The sequence below is a fragment of the Dermacentor variabilis genome, chromosome 4, assembly GCF_050947875.1.
Source record: "Dermacentor variabilis isolate Ectoservices chromosome 4, ASM5094787v1, whole genome shotgun sequence".
NCBI classification, from domain to species: domain Eukaryota; kingdom Metazoa; phylum Arthropoda; class Arachnida; order Ixodida; family Ixodidae; genus Dermacentor; species Dermacentor variabilis.
The window spans coordinates 84180061-84196610 of NC_134571.1; the positions used below are offsets into that span (position 1 = coordinate 84180061).

General features: G+C 45.5%; 1 protein-coding gene across 1 annotated transcript in view; it reads right to left on the reverse strand.

The window, feature by feature from the left end:
• Positions 1-2702, reverse strand: part of Sgt1 (suppressor of G2 allele of skp1) — a 29928-nt gene extending 27226 nt beyond the window's left edge. Inside the window, exons 1-5 of the mRNA XM_075689624.1 lie at positions 2521-2702; positions 2384-2432; positions 1422-1512; positions 1273-1345; positions 1140-1210 (exon numbers count right to left, since the gene is read on the reverse strand). Of these exons, the coding sequence (XP_075545739.1) occupies positions 1140-1210; positions 1273-1345; positions 1422-1512; positions 2384-2432; positions 2521-2549 (313 nt within the window). The 5' untranslated portion in view covers positions 2550-2702. The remainder of the gene's footprint in view (positions 1-1139; positions 1211-1272; positions 1346-1421; positions 1513-2383; positions 2433-2520) is intronic.
• Positions 2703-16550: the final 13848 nt, after the last annotated feature.

Genomic DNA, 16550 nt, shown 5'->3' on the forward strand with positions numbered 1-16550 from the left:
TGATATCACTACACCGAAGTAACTCAAGATTGTGGCTTTCTGGCAGACGTTACATTTAAAGCATTCATTTTGCTTTGTGACAATTTTTTTTCCAAATCTCTGCTTGTGAGGATATTTTTCTGCTATAATTTTGGGCATATACAGAAAACGTGGCTCACTGACAAATGCAGAACCTGTGGTTATTGCCGAAAGCACCTTTCTTAAAACTGCGGGGATGACTACTGCGTTGACGCAGAAAGTTGGAGTTGCCATTGATATGCACTGATCGAGTCTTCTGTAGCATGTAGCTGCTGCAGCTTACTCCCTGCAAGCAACTGCAGTGCAAGACAAGCCTAATACAGTTCTGGTACCATTGTTGTTCCTGCTGCCAAGGAAGACATTGCTGCTCTTATTTTTATGGGAGCCCCTTGGCATCCTACCTGCTGACTCATTAGCAGAGCTGCAGCAGACAATCTGCATTCTCTGGTGCAAGTGGGCCATTAGTTTGAAGAAATGTATACATTTATTACCTTTGTGTACGTATTTTCAAGGGTATACAAATTACCATACATACATATGCTATTAAAGATAAGCTTAATGCATCAGCATGTTTCAAGCATTCCCGATGACCCAACACGGTTAGCCGATTGGATAGCTCGCCCAACTGACGTCACCCACCCTCATTAATTAGCAGGGGGGCGGGGCAGCTGAAAACTAGGGAGTGGCGCCGCTGTGATCTGTAATGATGGAAATTTTAAGACCTTGTAATAAATTGCATGCCTTACGAGGAGTGGTTAAATGTGTCAATGACCACAAAGACCTGCACTTGATAGCTCGCCTGACGTCACACACCCTCACTGCATAGCAGGGGGCGGGGCAGCTGAAAACTGGAGCGGTGCCGCTGCGATCCGCAATGATCTACATTTTTATAACCTAATAAATTGCACTCTTTATGCAGAGTGCTTAAATGTGTCATTTCATGGCCAGAAGGACCTGCACTAATGACCGAGTGTGTTTGTACCAAATTGTCAAAACCTTCTCGGGGTCCTTTAACTAGCGAGGATAAAAATATTAAACTAACCGCTGAATGAGTCACACTGGCAAATAAACACTGATAATATAATTCCTGCAATTTTCGTTACACGAGAAAAAAAACTTACCATCAAGCAGCAAGCCTTCTTCCAGGACTTCTTTTGCTTTGTCATATTTGTCTAAGTGGAACAATGCTTGTCTGCAAAGCAAGCAAGTAAAGATAAATGCCAAGACTAACACCAAACAAATGATAGAACCTACCCTTTCCTGAAGAGAAGCTTGGCACTTTTCTTGCACCCATGTTCAAAAGCTTTGTCCACATCCGTGGCTGCCCCTAGATAATTATTCAGATTTGACGTTGACAAGGTGATACATAGGAATATGGGCTTGAAAGGGTCTAAGTTTCGTACCTTCCCAGTTTCCAAGCTTAAAATGGGCATGTGACCGTTTTACATAGACTTCACCATTGCTGGGGTCTTCTTCCACTGCCTTGTTGTAAAGCTGGAAATACGTTTTAAAAAACGTCGAGGTAATACCTAGGGAATTTTTGAAGTCGTATGCGAAGCTAACAAAGAAGTCTTCGCCGAGTGGATGCATTGGGCACTGCAATAAGTGGTACTGTCACGTGGCCAGCAAGACCATATAAAGGTAATGGCGAATTCGGCAAATCGCACCGTTGCGCACGGGGGCGCCTGAATGCGCCGTTTCATCCAATCATGGTCGCACCAGGGCTCCACGATGCGCATCGGTGCAATTTACCGAATGCGCTGTAACATGTTAGGGCTGACTAATGCTTATCAGTTGTAAATGTCACTTCCATACCCCGCGCGTTGAACCAAAATTTCGGAAAGAACGCAAACAATATTCACAACTGCATACACTTCTCAAGTTCATTTTGCTTCTTTGACTTACTGAACGCAAGGAAGCGTGCATGGTCCTTTGCTTAGGAATAACTAATGCACTAAGCGTAACCAGTTTCTTATCTGTTTTGCAACAATACATTTCGTGGGAAAAGTTGCAGTTTAAGTGTTAGAGGACAAAGTTTCGAAAACGTTAGTACGCCTGTCCAAACAACTTGGTACAGGGTCCTTAGTGCGCTTTTTTTTTTACCCCAGGCCAACTAGCGCGCGTTGGTAACGTGTCAATGTCACGCCCACAAGCTGTCTCCGCTTACATATAAGTCATAGTACGGGCACTCCACACAAGTGCAGCCCTTGACGCCCTGAAAAGTTCTGCCAGACGTAGGAGTCTTAAGTCGGTACTAAGGGTAGCGCGTGGCGAGCCAGCGTTGTCGTTTCGGTAAGTACAATTCTATTAGTAAAGCACACAAAGCTCAGACAAGCAAAGTGATGAAACAAAAAGGCCGACTCACGTTCAGCGCTTCTGCGTAGTTTTCGTCGACGAATGCACTGTTAGCTTTGCTGCAAAGTGACACAAAAGGTGTGTAAAAGCGCACATGGCAGTAAACAATACATCGCGTACCAAGGCACTAATTCGATGCGTACTCACCTGATAACGTCTACACTTGTCCCAGCCATGACTCTCAAACTTCAGAGTTCTCTGGCCCTCGCAGCGAATGCGACAACCGAACGCGCGCTCCAAAGATGCTAACAGTGCCTCGGTCACACAGCTGCCTGCACACTCGCACGGCTGCGAATTGCTGCAATCAGCCACAGCCACGGTCTCCGAGATGTTATATCTCAGCTCTTTTCAAATACAGATGTCAAGCGGCGCTATCATCGGCAGAGTTGAGTTCGAAAATCATGCCCTCCTCGTCCCCCACTTCCCGACAATACTTCCATCATAGTTACAGAATTTAATCTCGAAGGACACGTTTTTCTGTACTGCAATCAGAAAAATTACGTCAGAGCCGCCTTATTTTTTTTATAATTATCAGTCGAAATAGATGGCGTTTCAGGTCCTGTCTAGGTAGAGAACTGTATCAGGCCCCGCACACTCTCAAGTTCAACAAATGGCCACAGAGGGCGAAAAATCAATCGAGGCGTGTTTCAGCGTAAGCGCGCAAGTGGAGCTACTGTAATATTGTCAAATACTTTAATTTGTTCTTTTTCTGCTAGGGGCGCTGAACATGCTGAATCTTTTACTTTACACAAACCATTGACATAAACAATCGAGGTGTCTAAGGATGTTTTTTTACCTCAGGCAAATAGGCAGTTGATTTTTTTTAAAATTTGATTGTTGAAGCTGCTTTTTAGTCATAGCGTCAAGGTTTTTGTACTTGATTAACCACCGACAGCCGACAGCCTATTGGTATCGATGTGTTTCCTGGCCGTTGGCGTTCGAATACTACGGCGGTAAAACATTTTCGAAAGCATGCTGGTTTCGTCTGCGAGTCATTACATAGACTTGCTGTAAAGAGGTCTACTCTTGGCAAAACATAGTGCCTCATTTTGTTTAGGCGTTGATTATCATAATGAATGCGGCGGAGGTTGACGGAATACGCTTGAAGGTACGTTTTTATGCCGTTGATCTCCATAACACCGTAAGTACGCAAACCGATGTCACAGAACACCCGATGCATCATTGTGCGTTCTCCGTCATCGCTTGTTTGCTGTACGCCTACTAATTCTTCACTTCTTCTTCAAGTGTTGCATCATCCTTTTGTCCTTGTTCTCTTGTGCTTCACTTACAGTATGTCGTTCCGTCAGCTGTAATGCGCATTTGCAAAACCAATACGTTTGATAAGACGCAGTGGTTATCATAATTTCACTACACATGTATTAAGCTGGCACATATGGTTCAGATACAGATGCCTGTATGCGGACTTGCACGACGTTGATGCGGAGATTAGGATAATTATGACACCCGTAAGGAAGAGGCAGCTGACGGCTTTAAGCTGTTGCGTTCTTTCCGCCAAACTACCCGGCCTGGTAGTGCTGTAAAGATGCTGTATAAAAGTGACACGCGGTGACAGGGAAATTATTATACTTAGCAGCCGACCGTACGTTTTGTAGCTTAGGTCTTCTTTCTTGTGCGTTTGTGCTACCCTTATTAATGAGCCATTTCTTGACTATGTTCTTGACTATGTAACCGCGTTTGTGTGGATGCGTAGACGTGTGCTTTTTCTTGTACTTGTAAAATGCAAATAAAATATTTTCAGGCTTACTCAATCTTTGGTGTCGTGTGCGTTTATTCCAGTCGAGGCCATCGTGCCACCTGGAAACCGCATTCTGTCATTAGCCCTACACGAAATGCAACAGCTGTAGCGCGGCGGTACAACTCGGGGTAACGGCGGCGTAATAAACGAAAAACCGCTCGGGATGCCCTTAAAAGTTAGTTCAGAGTGTGCCTTAACTCGATATGAGCCTGCGCTACATGTATTCTGCTGCGCCTCGATCGTGCTCCCGCCAGTTTGGTTGCTGTGTGGCAAACGTAGCGCCTACATATATATGTACGCGCTACGTTTGCCACACAGCAAGTAAACTGGCGGGAGCACGATCGAGGCGCAGCAGCCAGAAACCCAGTAAAGCCACAGAACACCTGGTAAAGCGGCCATACTGTGCAAAACCCCGTTTCCGTTTCCTGTTGTACAGCGCCACCTATGGTCGCATACTTTAGTTCACGACGCCACCGCTACGCTTATTTCCGTAGCACTGTGGAAGGTACAGTTTCCCTTCTCTAAGTTTGTATAGGTGTTCTGTGACTGTATGTGCTACCGCAGGTAGCATATACAGTAACTCTATGTCTAGGTCCCGTGGAGTGGCACCCTCTATATTTAAAAAGCGAATATTAAAGGCAATGATTTTGCTGGTTGAACGCACCGGACGCGATTTTGGGAGCCGAAAACACGTCATAGAAGCGCGTTTTGGACGCCACCTATAAGTAATAGACGTTTAAAGCATGTTGAAGCATAAGTGGTGGTGTCTAGAGTGTACTAGAGTACGGTTGAGTGGCACGAGCGGTTGGGTCGGCGCATGCTTTGCAGCAGGCGCGCGACATTATAGTGAGAAACTCTATGGCGTGCGACCACAGAACACCTATACAAACTTAGAGAAGGGAAACTGTACCTTCCACAGTGCTACGGAAATAAGCGTAGCGGTGGCGTCGTGAACTAAAGTATGTGACCACGGGTGGCGCTGTACAACAGGAAACGGAAACGGGGTTTTGCACAGTATGGTCGCTTTACCTACTGGGTTCTGGCTGATGCGCATCGATCGTGCTCCCGCCAGTTAGGTTGCTGTGTGGCAAACGTAGCGCCTACATACATATGTAGGCGCTACGTTTGCCACACAGCAACCAAACTGGCGGGAGCACGATCAAGGCGCAGCAGAATATATGTAGCGCTGAGTCATATCGAGTTAAGGCACACTCTGAACTGACTTTTAAGGGCATCCCGAGCGGTTTTTCGTTTATTACGCCGCCGTTACCCAAGTTGTGCCGCCGCGCTCCAGCTGTTGCATTTCGTGTAGGGCTACTGACAGAGTGCGGTTTCCAGGTGGCACGATGGCCTCGACTGGAATAAACGCACACACCAAAGATTGAGTAAGCTTGAAAATATTTTATTTGCATTTTACAAGTACAACAAAAAGCACACGTCTACGGATCCACACAAACGCGGTTACATAGTCAAGAACATAGTCAAGAAATGGCTCATTAATAAGGGTAGCACAGACGCACAAGAAAGAAGACCTAAGCTACAAAACGTACAGTCGGCTGCTAAACATAACTTCCCTGTCACCGCGTGTCACTTTTATACAGCATCTTTAGAGCACTACCAGGCCGGGTAATTTGGCGAAAAGAACGCAACAGCTTACGGCCGTCAGCTGCCTCTTCCTTACGGGTGTCATAATTATCCTAATCTCCGCATCAACGTCGTGCAAGTCCGCATACAGGTATCTGTATCTGAACCACATGTGCCAGCTTAATACATGTGTAGTGAAATTATGATAACCACTGCGTCTTATCAAACGTATTGGTTTTGCAAATGCGCATTACAGCTGACGGAACGACATACTGTAAGTGAAGCACAAGAGAACAAGGCCAAAAGGATGATGCAACACTTGAAGAAGAAGTGAAGAATTAGTAGGCGTACAGCAAACAAGCGATGACGGAGAACGCACAATGATGCATCGGGTGTTCTGTGACATCGGTTTGCGTACTTACGGTGTTATGGAGATCAACGGCATAAAAACGTACTTTCAAGCGTATTCCGTCAACCTCCGCCGCATTCATTATGATAATCAACGCCTAAACAAAATGAGGCACTATTTTTTGCCAAGAGTAGACCTCTTTACAGCAAGTCTGTGTAATGACTCGCAGACGAAACCAGCATGCTTTCGAAAATGTTTTACCGCCGTAGTATTCGAACGCCAACGGCCAGGAAACACATCGATACCAATAGGCTGTCGGCTGTCGGTGGTTAATCAAGTACAAAAACCTTGACGCTATGACTAAAAAGCAGCTTCAACAATCAAATTTAAAAAAAAATCAACTGCCTATTTGCCTGAGGTAAAAAAACATCCTTAGACACCTCGATTGTTCATGTCAATGGTTTGTGTAAATTAAAAAAATCAGCATGTTCAGCGCCCCTAGCAGAGAAAGCACCAATTAAAGTATTCGAGAAATTACAGTAGCTCCACTTGCACGCTTACGCTGAAACGCGCCTCGATTGATTTTTCGCCCTCTGTGGCCATTTGTTGATCTTGAGAGTGTGCGGGGCCTGGTGCGACGACGAAAAATACTGTGGCGGCGCTGCGATCGAACTGAATTGGGCCGCATCAAGCTCGCGCCAACTGCTGGCGATACTTCAAGAAAGGGTCATTCGCATATAGTCGTTCGTACTACTTTGCGCGCTGGTATATACGTTCAGGCAGCTCAAACCGTGTTTATAATTCGATATGACATGTATTTATGCCTTCGCAATAGATGCATTTCTTTCTATACTTTATTTAATCTTTTTTTTTAAATGGCGCTGAGTAATTGCGTCTGCACTGCGGCCGCAGTGTCCGGCTTTCATTCTACTATGTTATTGTACGGTTCCCTTTGGAGAACAAATTGTGTTCTTGACCTTCAAGCAGCAAGTATCTCTCGTGTGTATTTTTGCGCATATAGTTTTCCATCAGTAGGTCTTGCGAAACGCAGACGGAGAAACATACGTAAACTTCCTGCTTGCCGCTTTCTGCCCCATCTGGCGCCCTGTACTCGGATTTACGGAAAGTATTCTTACTTTCAATTGGTACGAGTTCTTTTATTGCGGTCGGAGCTCGCGCGCCGAAAACAGTTGTAGGTAACTATTATATATGCTAATCTGTGGCCCGTAAGTCGTGTGAAATTTTTTGTCTAGTCCACGCTTAACAACAACAACCAAAGAAAAGCGGTGCGGCAGCCTAATTAGTGGCTATACATATTGGATATGGCGTTGCGCTGCTAAACTCGAGGTCAAGGGTACAAACCAGGTCGCGGAATTATAGATGGAAACGAAATGGAAAAACACTCGATCGTGTACTTCTGTTTTGGTGCGCGTTAAAGAACCCCAGGTGGTGAGAACTGAACAGGGTGCCTCGTAAGCATATCGCCAGACGTAAAACGACAGAATTGTGTTAATTAAAGAATACAAAAAATGGGGGGTAGCTGCGTCCTTCGGCTTTTTTCAGGGGTGTAAACGTCAGAAATTATTGTCGAGTCTGGTCTCTGAGAAAAACACGTTGCGCTTGTCTTAAATTTCATACCTAAATTTATTGCAGTTCCCAACTGTACGTCCGCTCAACTAAACCGCTTCTGTTTTATAAACGGCTGCTTTCAGTTATCCGGTGCACTGTCACAAGAAAAATAATGAAGCGCATAAAGGAACGGCATGCCTCACATACACGTAGAGATATTTGTAAATCCGCCGTGTTCACTGAAGAAGGTAAGTGTGGTACCACATTGGGCAGCCAGTTTTAATGGGTTGCAGACATGATGATACTGCCTTACAGGCCTTACAGGCTGCCCCAATTAAACAGGGTGGTTGTATTGAATGCCAGCTGCGAACTTTTTCAGCAGCACCCGTGCGTTCACTCTCTCAGGAATTGGAGCGTCTCTGCCCAACAGCCACGACTCTCCAGCAGCACAGTCATTCGGAATAAAGAGTCCTTACTTGCATCGGCCCCTCACCTTCGAGACTTCAAAAGTGCTGTTATGCGTTGCGTTAGAACGGAAACGGCTATTCGAAAATTTTTAATAGTGAGTTCTGAAGACGAATACGATGTGAATAGCAAACACAATTCGATTAGACTACTAGATTAGATTATTCGATTAGATTATGTTTCTGCTTCATTCCGCCTGCTGGCCCGTTGAAGGACATTGGCAGACAAGCCACGGGCATTACATTGGTAAAAACTTCCCGGTCTCCGCAATTCAGTCTGAGTATATATGCAATATATTTTCCCTAACACTGTTCATATTAACGTCTAATAATTGCCTCGATTCCTTTTCTGGGAAAGCAGATTGGTTCACCTGTGGCTGGTGCAGCTTTTAAAAGAAACACGCTTATTCCGGTCGGGAGTGTTCGCTTTTTCAATCAGTGCATTTAGAATATTTGATAATATTTCTCTTACATACGTGTCTTTGATATATATGTCAATGTACCCTTAGATTTACCTAGAAGTGCAATTGTCATCTGCATCTCTTCGCGCCACGCAGTCAATAAACATGGTTTATTTCGTTATAGTATTGTTTTCTTTGATCATTGTCCCTGATTGATATTCCACCAACAAGAAGAGCGCGTAAAATGACACGATGTCAATAAAATTTGCTTTCGTAGCTTCATGTTGCAGATAGGCTGTGGAAAAAAAATTACGTGTTAGTATTACAAAACAATGTTAAAAATAGGAATTCACCTGGCTAAAACTACAATTGGTACCGGCCGACGAGAGTCATGGGCGCACCACATGCAGAGCAAGTGAAACCATAAAAAAATTATGCTGCACAGAATTTCCGCGAGAAAAACTGGGCGTCTGCCAGCGTCAGCGCAACGGACGTGCCTTCGCTGGCAGACGACGCACTTGACAACGACAGCAAAATTGAAGACGTCATGTTGTATAATCCATGCGTAAAAAAAAATGTATACGTAGCAAAAATGTGTCAATATAAATTTGCCGTTGAAGTAAAACACCATTATAAGAGCGTACGCGTACAGTTGGTCTCGGCGTCCGCAGCGAAATTACGTTGAGCATGCACTCTAATTCAGTTCGCTCGCAGCGCCCTCGCAAAATTTTTCCACACGCGGTGCCTCAGTGAGAGAGCGCCCTTCGCTCCACTCAACCATTGTCTAGTACACTCTAGCGGTGTCCAAAACCAAGACGTCTATATGACGTGTTCCGGGTTCTCACAATCGCGTCCGGGATGTTCAACGAGAAAAAGCATAGCCTTAAAGATTAGTATTTCAATTCCAAGGGTGTCATGTTGTGGGATTTAGAGGTGTGCGCCGTGTCGGTTTCGACCGGCGGCGGCGTGGTGGTAGTTTCTCGTCGAAGGCGGCGCCGGCGGCGTGGTTACCGAAACCACAAATTTATAAAGCTGTTTTGTTTCTATATATGTATGTTGAACTGGTTGAAATTCTGGCCTTTTCATACTAAGGGCTGAGAGGACCGAATATAGAGGTGTTGGAAGTGAAATACAAAGCGTTATGTAAGTTTTCTGCTCTTCAGCCGACATATTTTAAAAAAAAGAACGTGCACATATCTAAAAGCGTCTTCAATGTTGAGTGTGTTTGTACATTCCTTTCTCCACGAATATGCAGAGCTTTGCTGTTGCGTCGTAGTCGCAAGTGTGTGCGTGTGTGTGTGTGTTATGCCTCGGTTTATATGATATATTTTTCCATTGGGCAAAGAGTCAGTGAATTCGTCTAGAATTGCTAAGCCAGCACCGACGCCCGTGACACTCTCTAGATATGTTAACCTTGCTTCCACTTGTTCTGAATGAGATTGTGTTTATGCAATGTGGTTTACGTTAAATAAGAAAAAGGCCTCTTTATGACCACCTTTTCGGGTTCAGCGCTTAAGCTGTCAACCAATCAGCAGATGTTACAGCGCACCTTAGCGACCGGACTATAACTGAAATGACTCGTTGTGAATATTAATAATAATAATATTTGGGGCTATACGTGCCAAAACCACTTTCTGAGTATGAGGCACGCCGTAGTGGAGGACTCCGGAAATTTTGACCACCTGGGGTTCTTTAACGTGCACCTAAATCTAAGCACACGGGTGTTTTGGCATTTCGCCCCGATCGAAATGCGGCCGCCGTATAGCCGGGATTCGATCCCGCGACCTCGTGCTCAGCAGCCCAACACCATAGCCCCTGAGCAACCACGGCAGGTTCGTTGTGAATATTAAGTCACCCTTTGCTTATGTTTCTTTGCTTAACTTTTCTTCTAACGTCCTTTTTTCCCTGAAGAAAAAACAATCAAAATACTTTTTTTTTTTTTTGTGCAGCAGGTGAAAAAGAAAATAAACGTGGCCTCAGGTGGCGGCTCGAAGTCCTTGGACTCGGGCGGCTTCTTCGGCTTGCCGGACGGCCCAGAGCCGTTCTTCCAACTCCGAACTTTTGAGAGCCGTCTCCCAGCGGCGGCGACGCCGATGGAAGTCCCCGGCGGCCCCCGCAGCTGGGGCGGCGTCTGGAAGAAGCGAGCTCGAAGCTGACTTACTCTGGTAACGGCCGCTGTTGTGGACGCGTCGCGAACGGAGGTGGTTACATTTCCTTTTTTTTTTTTTCAGCTGAGACATGATGCTGTAGAAAACAAATTCGCTCAATTTTTAAACTCGTCATCACCAGGTTGAATGAACGAAGGGTGGATTAGTAGAAATGCAGGTATTGCTTGGATGCACAATTATTCCCGAAAAAAAAAGTTTTTTATTTTTTTAAACCTGCACGTCGAAACGGTTTTATAGTTCATTGCAGCCGTCGGTGTCAGCTGCATTCAGTTTTTTTATATGAAAGCTACAAAGAAACAGCACCATGCAGTAGACGTATACAAATATTTTTTAACACGTGAAAATGTAGGAAAACTCCTTCGAATGCAACGGCCGCAATAATGCAAAAACTTCCAACCGGCATCTTAAAACACATCGGGGCCAGAAGTTTCTATCTTGCTACAAGTTGCATCTCTAGCATCGATGGCGCTATCAGACATATCGCATAATCTACGAGCAACTACAGTGCCCACGACCCTCAAGCCGCTATTCCGACGTTTCGAGGCCGCTGTTTCTTCTATTTGCGCCATATTGCGCTTTTGAAGGAGAAGTTTCGGAATCGCACGCTGCGCTTACTGGTGACGACACGCATGCGCAGGCGCGTGGAAATCAGGGTTACTTTTGTTTGTATTGTGTTGCTTCATTGCTCCTCTACATGATATGATTCTATGCTTGAGATATAGAAAAGAATTAAACAAGACACAAAATCTCAAACGAAGCTGCATTGACTTAAAGAAATATTTATACCTATTTAAATGGCGCTCCGACCTCGCCGACAAGAAACATCGGCGGCGGCGGCGTGCCGACGCCTCGGCGCACAACTCTATATGGGACGTGGGACGATAACTAAATAGCTGGAACAATCTTAAAAAAGTGTACATCCTTTGGGTCGCACTTTGTCCCACAACGATAATCGTCATCTGTGTGGACCCCATTTCCTTGGGAATTTCCCTATCATCAAGGTCACATGCTTCAGGGCTCTGCAGTGGGAAACAACTGGAACAGTAAATGTGATAGTCGCATAACTGGGGCTTAAGTTGGTGGGAAAAAAGTTGGAAACACAATTATGTAGATAGATAATCAGCCCTAGGAAAGTTTGCGAAATATCCTAAGGTGGCTAATTGCATTATTAGGGCAATTCTTTATTACCTACACTGGCTACACGAGTGCAGCTAGTGTAGGAAGTCGCCATTCTTTTTACTTGGTGTAGAAAAATGTAGCTTTGCCCACCTACATGAAGCCGTTTTGTATAGCTGTAGTGTAGCACGAAAACTACACTTTCTACACTGTGGTTTCGATGAGTGTAGGCAGCAGACGGCAAACAAGCAGGCTGGCGTTGCAAACGCGTAGCGCCATTTTGTCTGTGACTGTCAGCGTTGATACAGTGACGATAGTGAATATTCTCTGCAAGGACGGTAGCAAAGTGCTGGTGTGACCATAAGAAGGTGAGCGAATCTTTCAACAAGATAAAATTATCTTATAAAGGTGTCACACTTCCGCTTTCGATCGCGATCAAGCCCGATCCGGATTGAAATTCTTGGTCGCTATTGGTTCCTTTGCGCAAGCTGCGCGAGGGAGCCAATCGCAGTCGAGAATTACGATCTGGATCGGACTTGATCGCGATCCAAAGTGGTAGTGTGACACCGGTGTATATAAGGTAAATTATCTAACTCAGTCTGTTTCAGACTCCTCGCTGCATTGTACGCATTGAGAAGTTGTCTTCGTGCACTGCGCATTCGTGACGTATTCCGGTGCGGTTTGTCTAGATTAGTTGATGAAAGGAAACTCGTACATTGGCGTTTAGCTTCAGGCAAGGGCATATACACAGCCAGTAAGTGCGAAGTCAGGCGAAGTGCGGAGTCGGGCACTTTTCGTCTGCTGACGCCGAAGACGACGTGCAGTCTGCTCTGATTGGCTACGGCCCAGCGAGCATAGACTGTTCCTGGCACTACACTTGTCTACACGAGCCTGCACGAACTGTAGAAAAAAAAATTGCACTAATGTAGAAATTGTAGTTTCATTGCAATAGCAATTATATGGACACTCCAAGCACATTTCTGCCGTCGCCGTCGCCGTGATGTTCCGTATAAAGTCCAAGGACGATAACAACGTCGCCGCGTGCCCTACACTGTATGTGCGAGTGAAAGCGTGCGAGGAGAGCCGACGATCGCGGCTAAATCTCGCCCGCGCGAAAGGGACGAATGCGAAGAAGAGCGTCGTCTTCTCTCGCGCGCGAGGCACCCAATGTTGCGAGATGCTGGGGGGAAGGAGGTTGGGGGGGGAGTAGGGGTCTCTCGGCTGCAACTGCGCATGTGGCGGCTGCGCAGAAAGCAATTTGCGTTTGGGGCAGAGTCTATCGGCGGCTTGTAGCCTTGTGCGTGCTCTGTGTTATCGGCGCTCGCTTTGCGTTGAAGCAGTAGACAGCACGCATGTCACTTCGCTCGCTGCAGCTGCTGCCGCGTTTCCTTACGCCGGCGTTTTGACAGCGACTGTCCGCAGCCATCGAGTGTGACGTGTTCATGTTTGCTGTGCGCGCTGGCACCATGCGTATTAATTTATCTTGAAAGCGAATGTTTGCAAGTTCATACGGCCGTAAAAGTACTATTCCTACTTTCTATGCCTGTCAGCTAATTTACCATCGTAATCGATGCTTCGCATTTCGGGCGAAACTGTGTCTTTTCATGCAGCTATAAAAGATGGCTTTGTGTAGGTGGGCGGAGCTACACTTTTCTACAAGTGAAAACAAAGAAGGGCTGCTTCCTACACTAGCTACACCCGCGTAGCCAGTGTAGGCAAAAAAAGAAATTGTCCTAATAATGCGATTCCTTAGGATATTTCGCAAACTTTCCGAGGGCTGACTATCTATCTACCTAATTATGATTCTAACTTTTTTACCAGCAACTTGGGTCCCAGTTATGAGACTTTGGGTATGTGCCACTCATCGGTTAACCTGTTTTACGCCAACTGGTGCTGCTAGGTGTATGTGCCGCTCTTAAATGAACCTCTTTCACCCCAACTTGGTACACTGGATATGTGAAACATATGTGCTCCACTTCAATGAACCTCTTTAACTTGGGTCACTGTGTATATGTGCCACTGGGTGCGTGCCACTAGGTATACTGCTCTGCAATAAACCTGTTTCGTGCCAATTTGCTCCTGCCAGTGGTTATGTGCCGTTCTTACGTGAAAGTATTTTTGCCAACCTGGGTCACTAGCAGTGGCGTAGCCAGAAATTTCATTCGGGAGGGGGGGGGGGGGCTCACGTTACACTTCGGCCTCCTCCTTATGTAATTTGTTGAGCGATCAAATACATGAATAATAACTTCAAACCAATTCTAGAACGCTGCACACTGTCAAGACAAGTAAAATATGTATTTTGTCATAAAAGAATACTTCGTGTGCCCCCAAAATTGTGCCAGAAATAAATTAGATCAATGTTTCTACATTTTTGTCTGTTTCATAGGTAAAGAAAATATCGCACGGACTGCAGAACTGTATCAGCTCGAAACCTGCAAAGCAGTGCATGTCGCTGATCATGATATGAAAAACGGAACGGCCATGAAATGAAGAAGGTGAGGACAAATAATTTTAATGAAACTTTGTCATTCAAGCATCCTTGTTTACATTTATGTACATATGCAACGGCCAGGGAAAAATCTCAATGACGCAGTCCTTCGTTCCAATGCATTGCGCAGGAGCAGCTGTCACCGGTCGTCTGTTGTGAGTAACTGCACCGAAATTACAGTCGGGACAGAGAGCACATACCAAAAGCAGGAGTTCTGCAAAATATACATTAGAAATGCGAAGATAGAATGTAATATACAAATGCGAAGGTACAGCTTCATAAAGGGCAAAAAAGTGTCACTGGAAAGAAAGTTCACTGCATGTGCACATAAAACCTCGCTGTATCACTGTATATCACTGTACTGTATATCACTGTATATAACGCGTCAAACAAGGCAAATAAACATGTTGCACAATCACAGATTCACAAACCACACAATCCTAAGCCCTCCCGCCACTCCCCCCTATACATAGCGCACGACGGAAGGCAGCGCGCTTCTTCCTCGCTTTTCTCCCTAGCGCACACAAGACTGAGCCACCATCATCGGCTCACGAATTGAAGAGGCGATCAATGTGTCTTCGCGTATAAAAGTAAATGTAGACAAAATAAATAAGAACGTAGTTGTCCTTGCTGGCTTTAGTGTCTTGAAATGGATGCTTTGGCGCATGCAGGTGGAAAGAAACGTTCATATTGTTTTTTGTGACTTAACGGCCCTGTACAAAACCTCGCTGCGTGCTTTATCAACTTGTTTGATAGTGTGTTGATTTGGCTTGCCTCGTTGTATGGTCCGATGTGCGACTTTAGAAAAGTAAATGCACCTCAAGCGTTAAATGTTTATAAGAACATTGAACCCACAAAATTACGGAATTGCAAATCTAAAGCACGACTTTGAAAATGGCAATGCACCTTTGGCATCAAACGTTCATGAGAACTTTATTAAGGGCGAGAACTTACGGAGTCGCCATCTGTCGGAAGCGCCTCCCTTGCGTAGTATGAGGGATAACGCGGCGCGCTCCTCATAGGTTTGGCTTACGGCGCCCAATAAGAACACCACGCGGCAGCCCTACTGGACATTTCTGTCAGAACTATCAAAACGAGGGAAGTTTTTATTGCCAAAATAATAATCTTGCCGGAATCATCTTAGGGACCCTGGACTGAGGGTTCCTCCCACACTGCTCTCGGCATTCAGATATTATTAATAAAGATGTTTTACTCTCTTGGACAAACTGAAAGCACATAATCGTTTACAGACGCTATCTCTTTACCGAATATGTACAGTGAGCGCCACTGCGCGCGGTAGCCGCGATGGAGTCTCCCGAACCGGCTTCTTACGTGAAAGGTAGCCAAACGCTGAGAGCAAACTATGTGAATTATCCTCTTATAGTGGGCTCTCTGTATAACCGAATGGAGCATAACAGAATGAAGCCTTAATGCAGCGATCACACGGGTTCGCAGCGACCGACTTCGCGTCTGCATGCATGTCCGCGCACTCTGTTTTGCTTTCGCTTCGAGCATGTTCTCGCGCCGTGCGGTGAGCTTTAGGCCGCATAATATGAGCGTTTGACAGTACACAAGCAACCATTGTTGTGTGGACGCTGTCAGAGCTGTTCAAAAATAATTTCGTTATAGAGACTTCGACACCTACGGCGACTGTGATGTGCCGTCACGACGATTCAATCTTTCTTTCTTCTTCTAAATTCTTGGACGTTTCAATATTATTTCTCAAGTTGCGTCGCACTGTATGTTTATCGCTCTTAGCTGCTTCTTTTTTGTAATACAGTATATTAATTCATAACACAAATATGACCATGTGCGACGTCTTTTTTAAATGTGATTCTTACCGCTCCCTTTCCATTCCAGTCAACTTGCCAGTGTCTAGCATCAAGAAGTTCATAGACCAAATAAAGCCTCATGACACTAGCTGGACAGCGCACGCGGGCGAGCGTCTCAGTGCGCGTTTTCTGCTACTCAACGAACATAGCAGTATACCGACGCCGTATCAGAAATATTCCTCGGGTCTGTGCTTGCTGCATACCCGAGTTGTTGCCTATGGCTGTTTGCCGGTTCTAAGCTTCGTGAGCCAAGCTTCACGCAGCTTCTTGTACTGCGGCGACGTGTGAATAAGGCTGACACCAGGCTTCGTTGCGTACGTCCGGCATTGCGGCACCGAGCAGTAGCCTGCCATGCTGCACGCCTCCAAAAGCAGCCACTACCGATTATAGTGCTTTCAAATGCTGTCAAACAGATACTCGAGGCGGAAATACCTCACCACTTAATCAGAA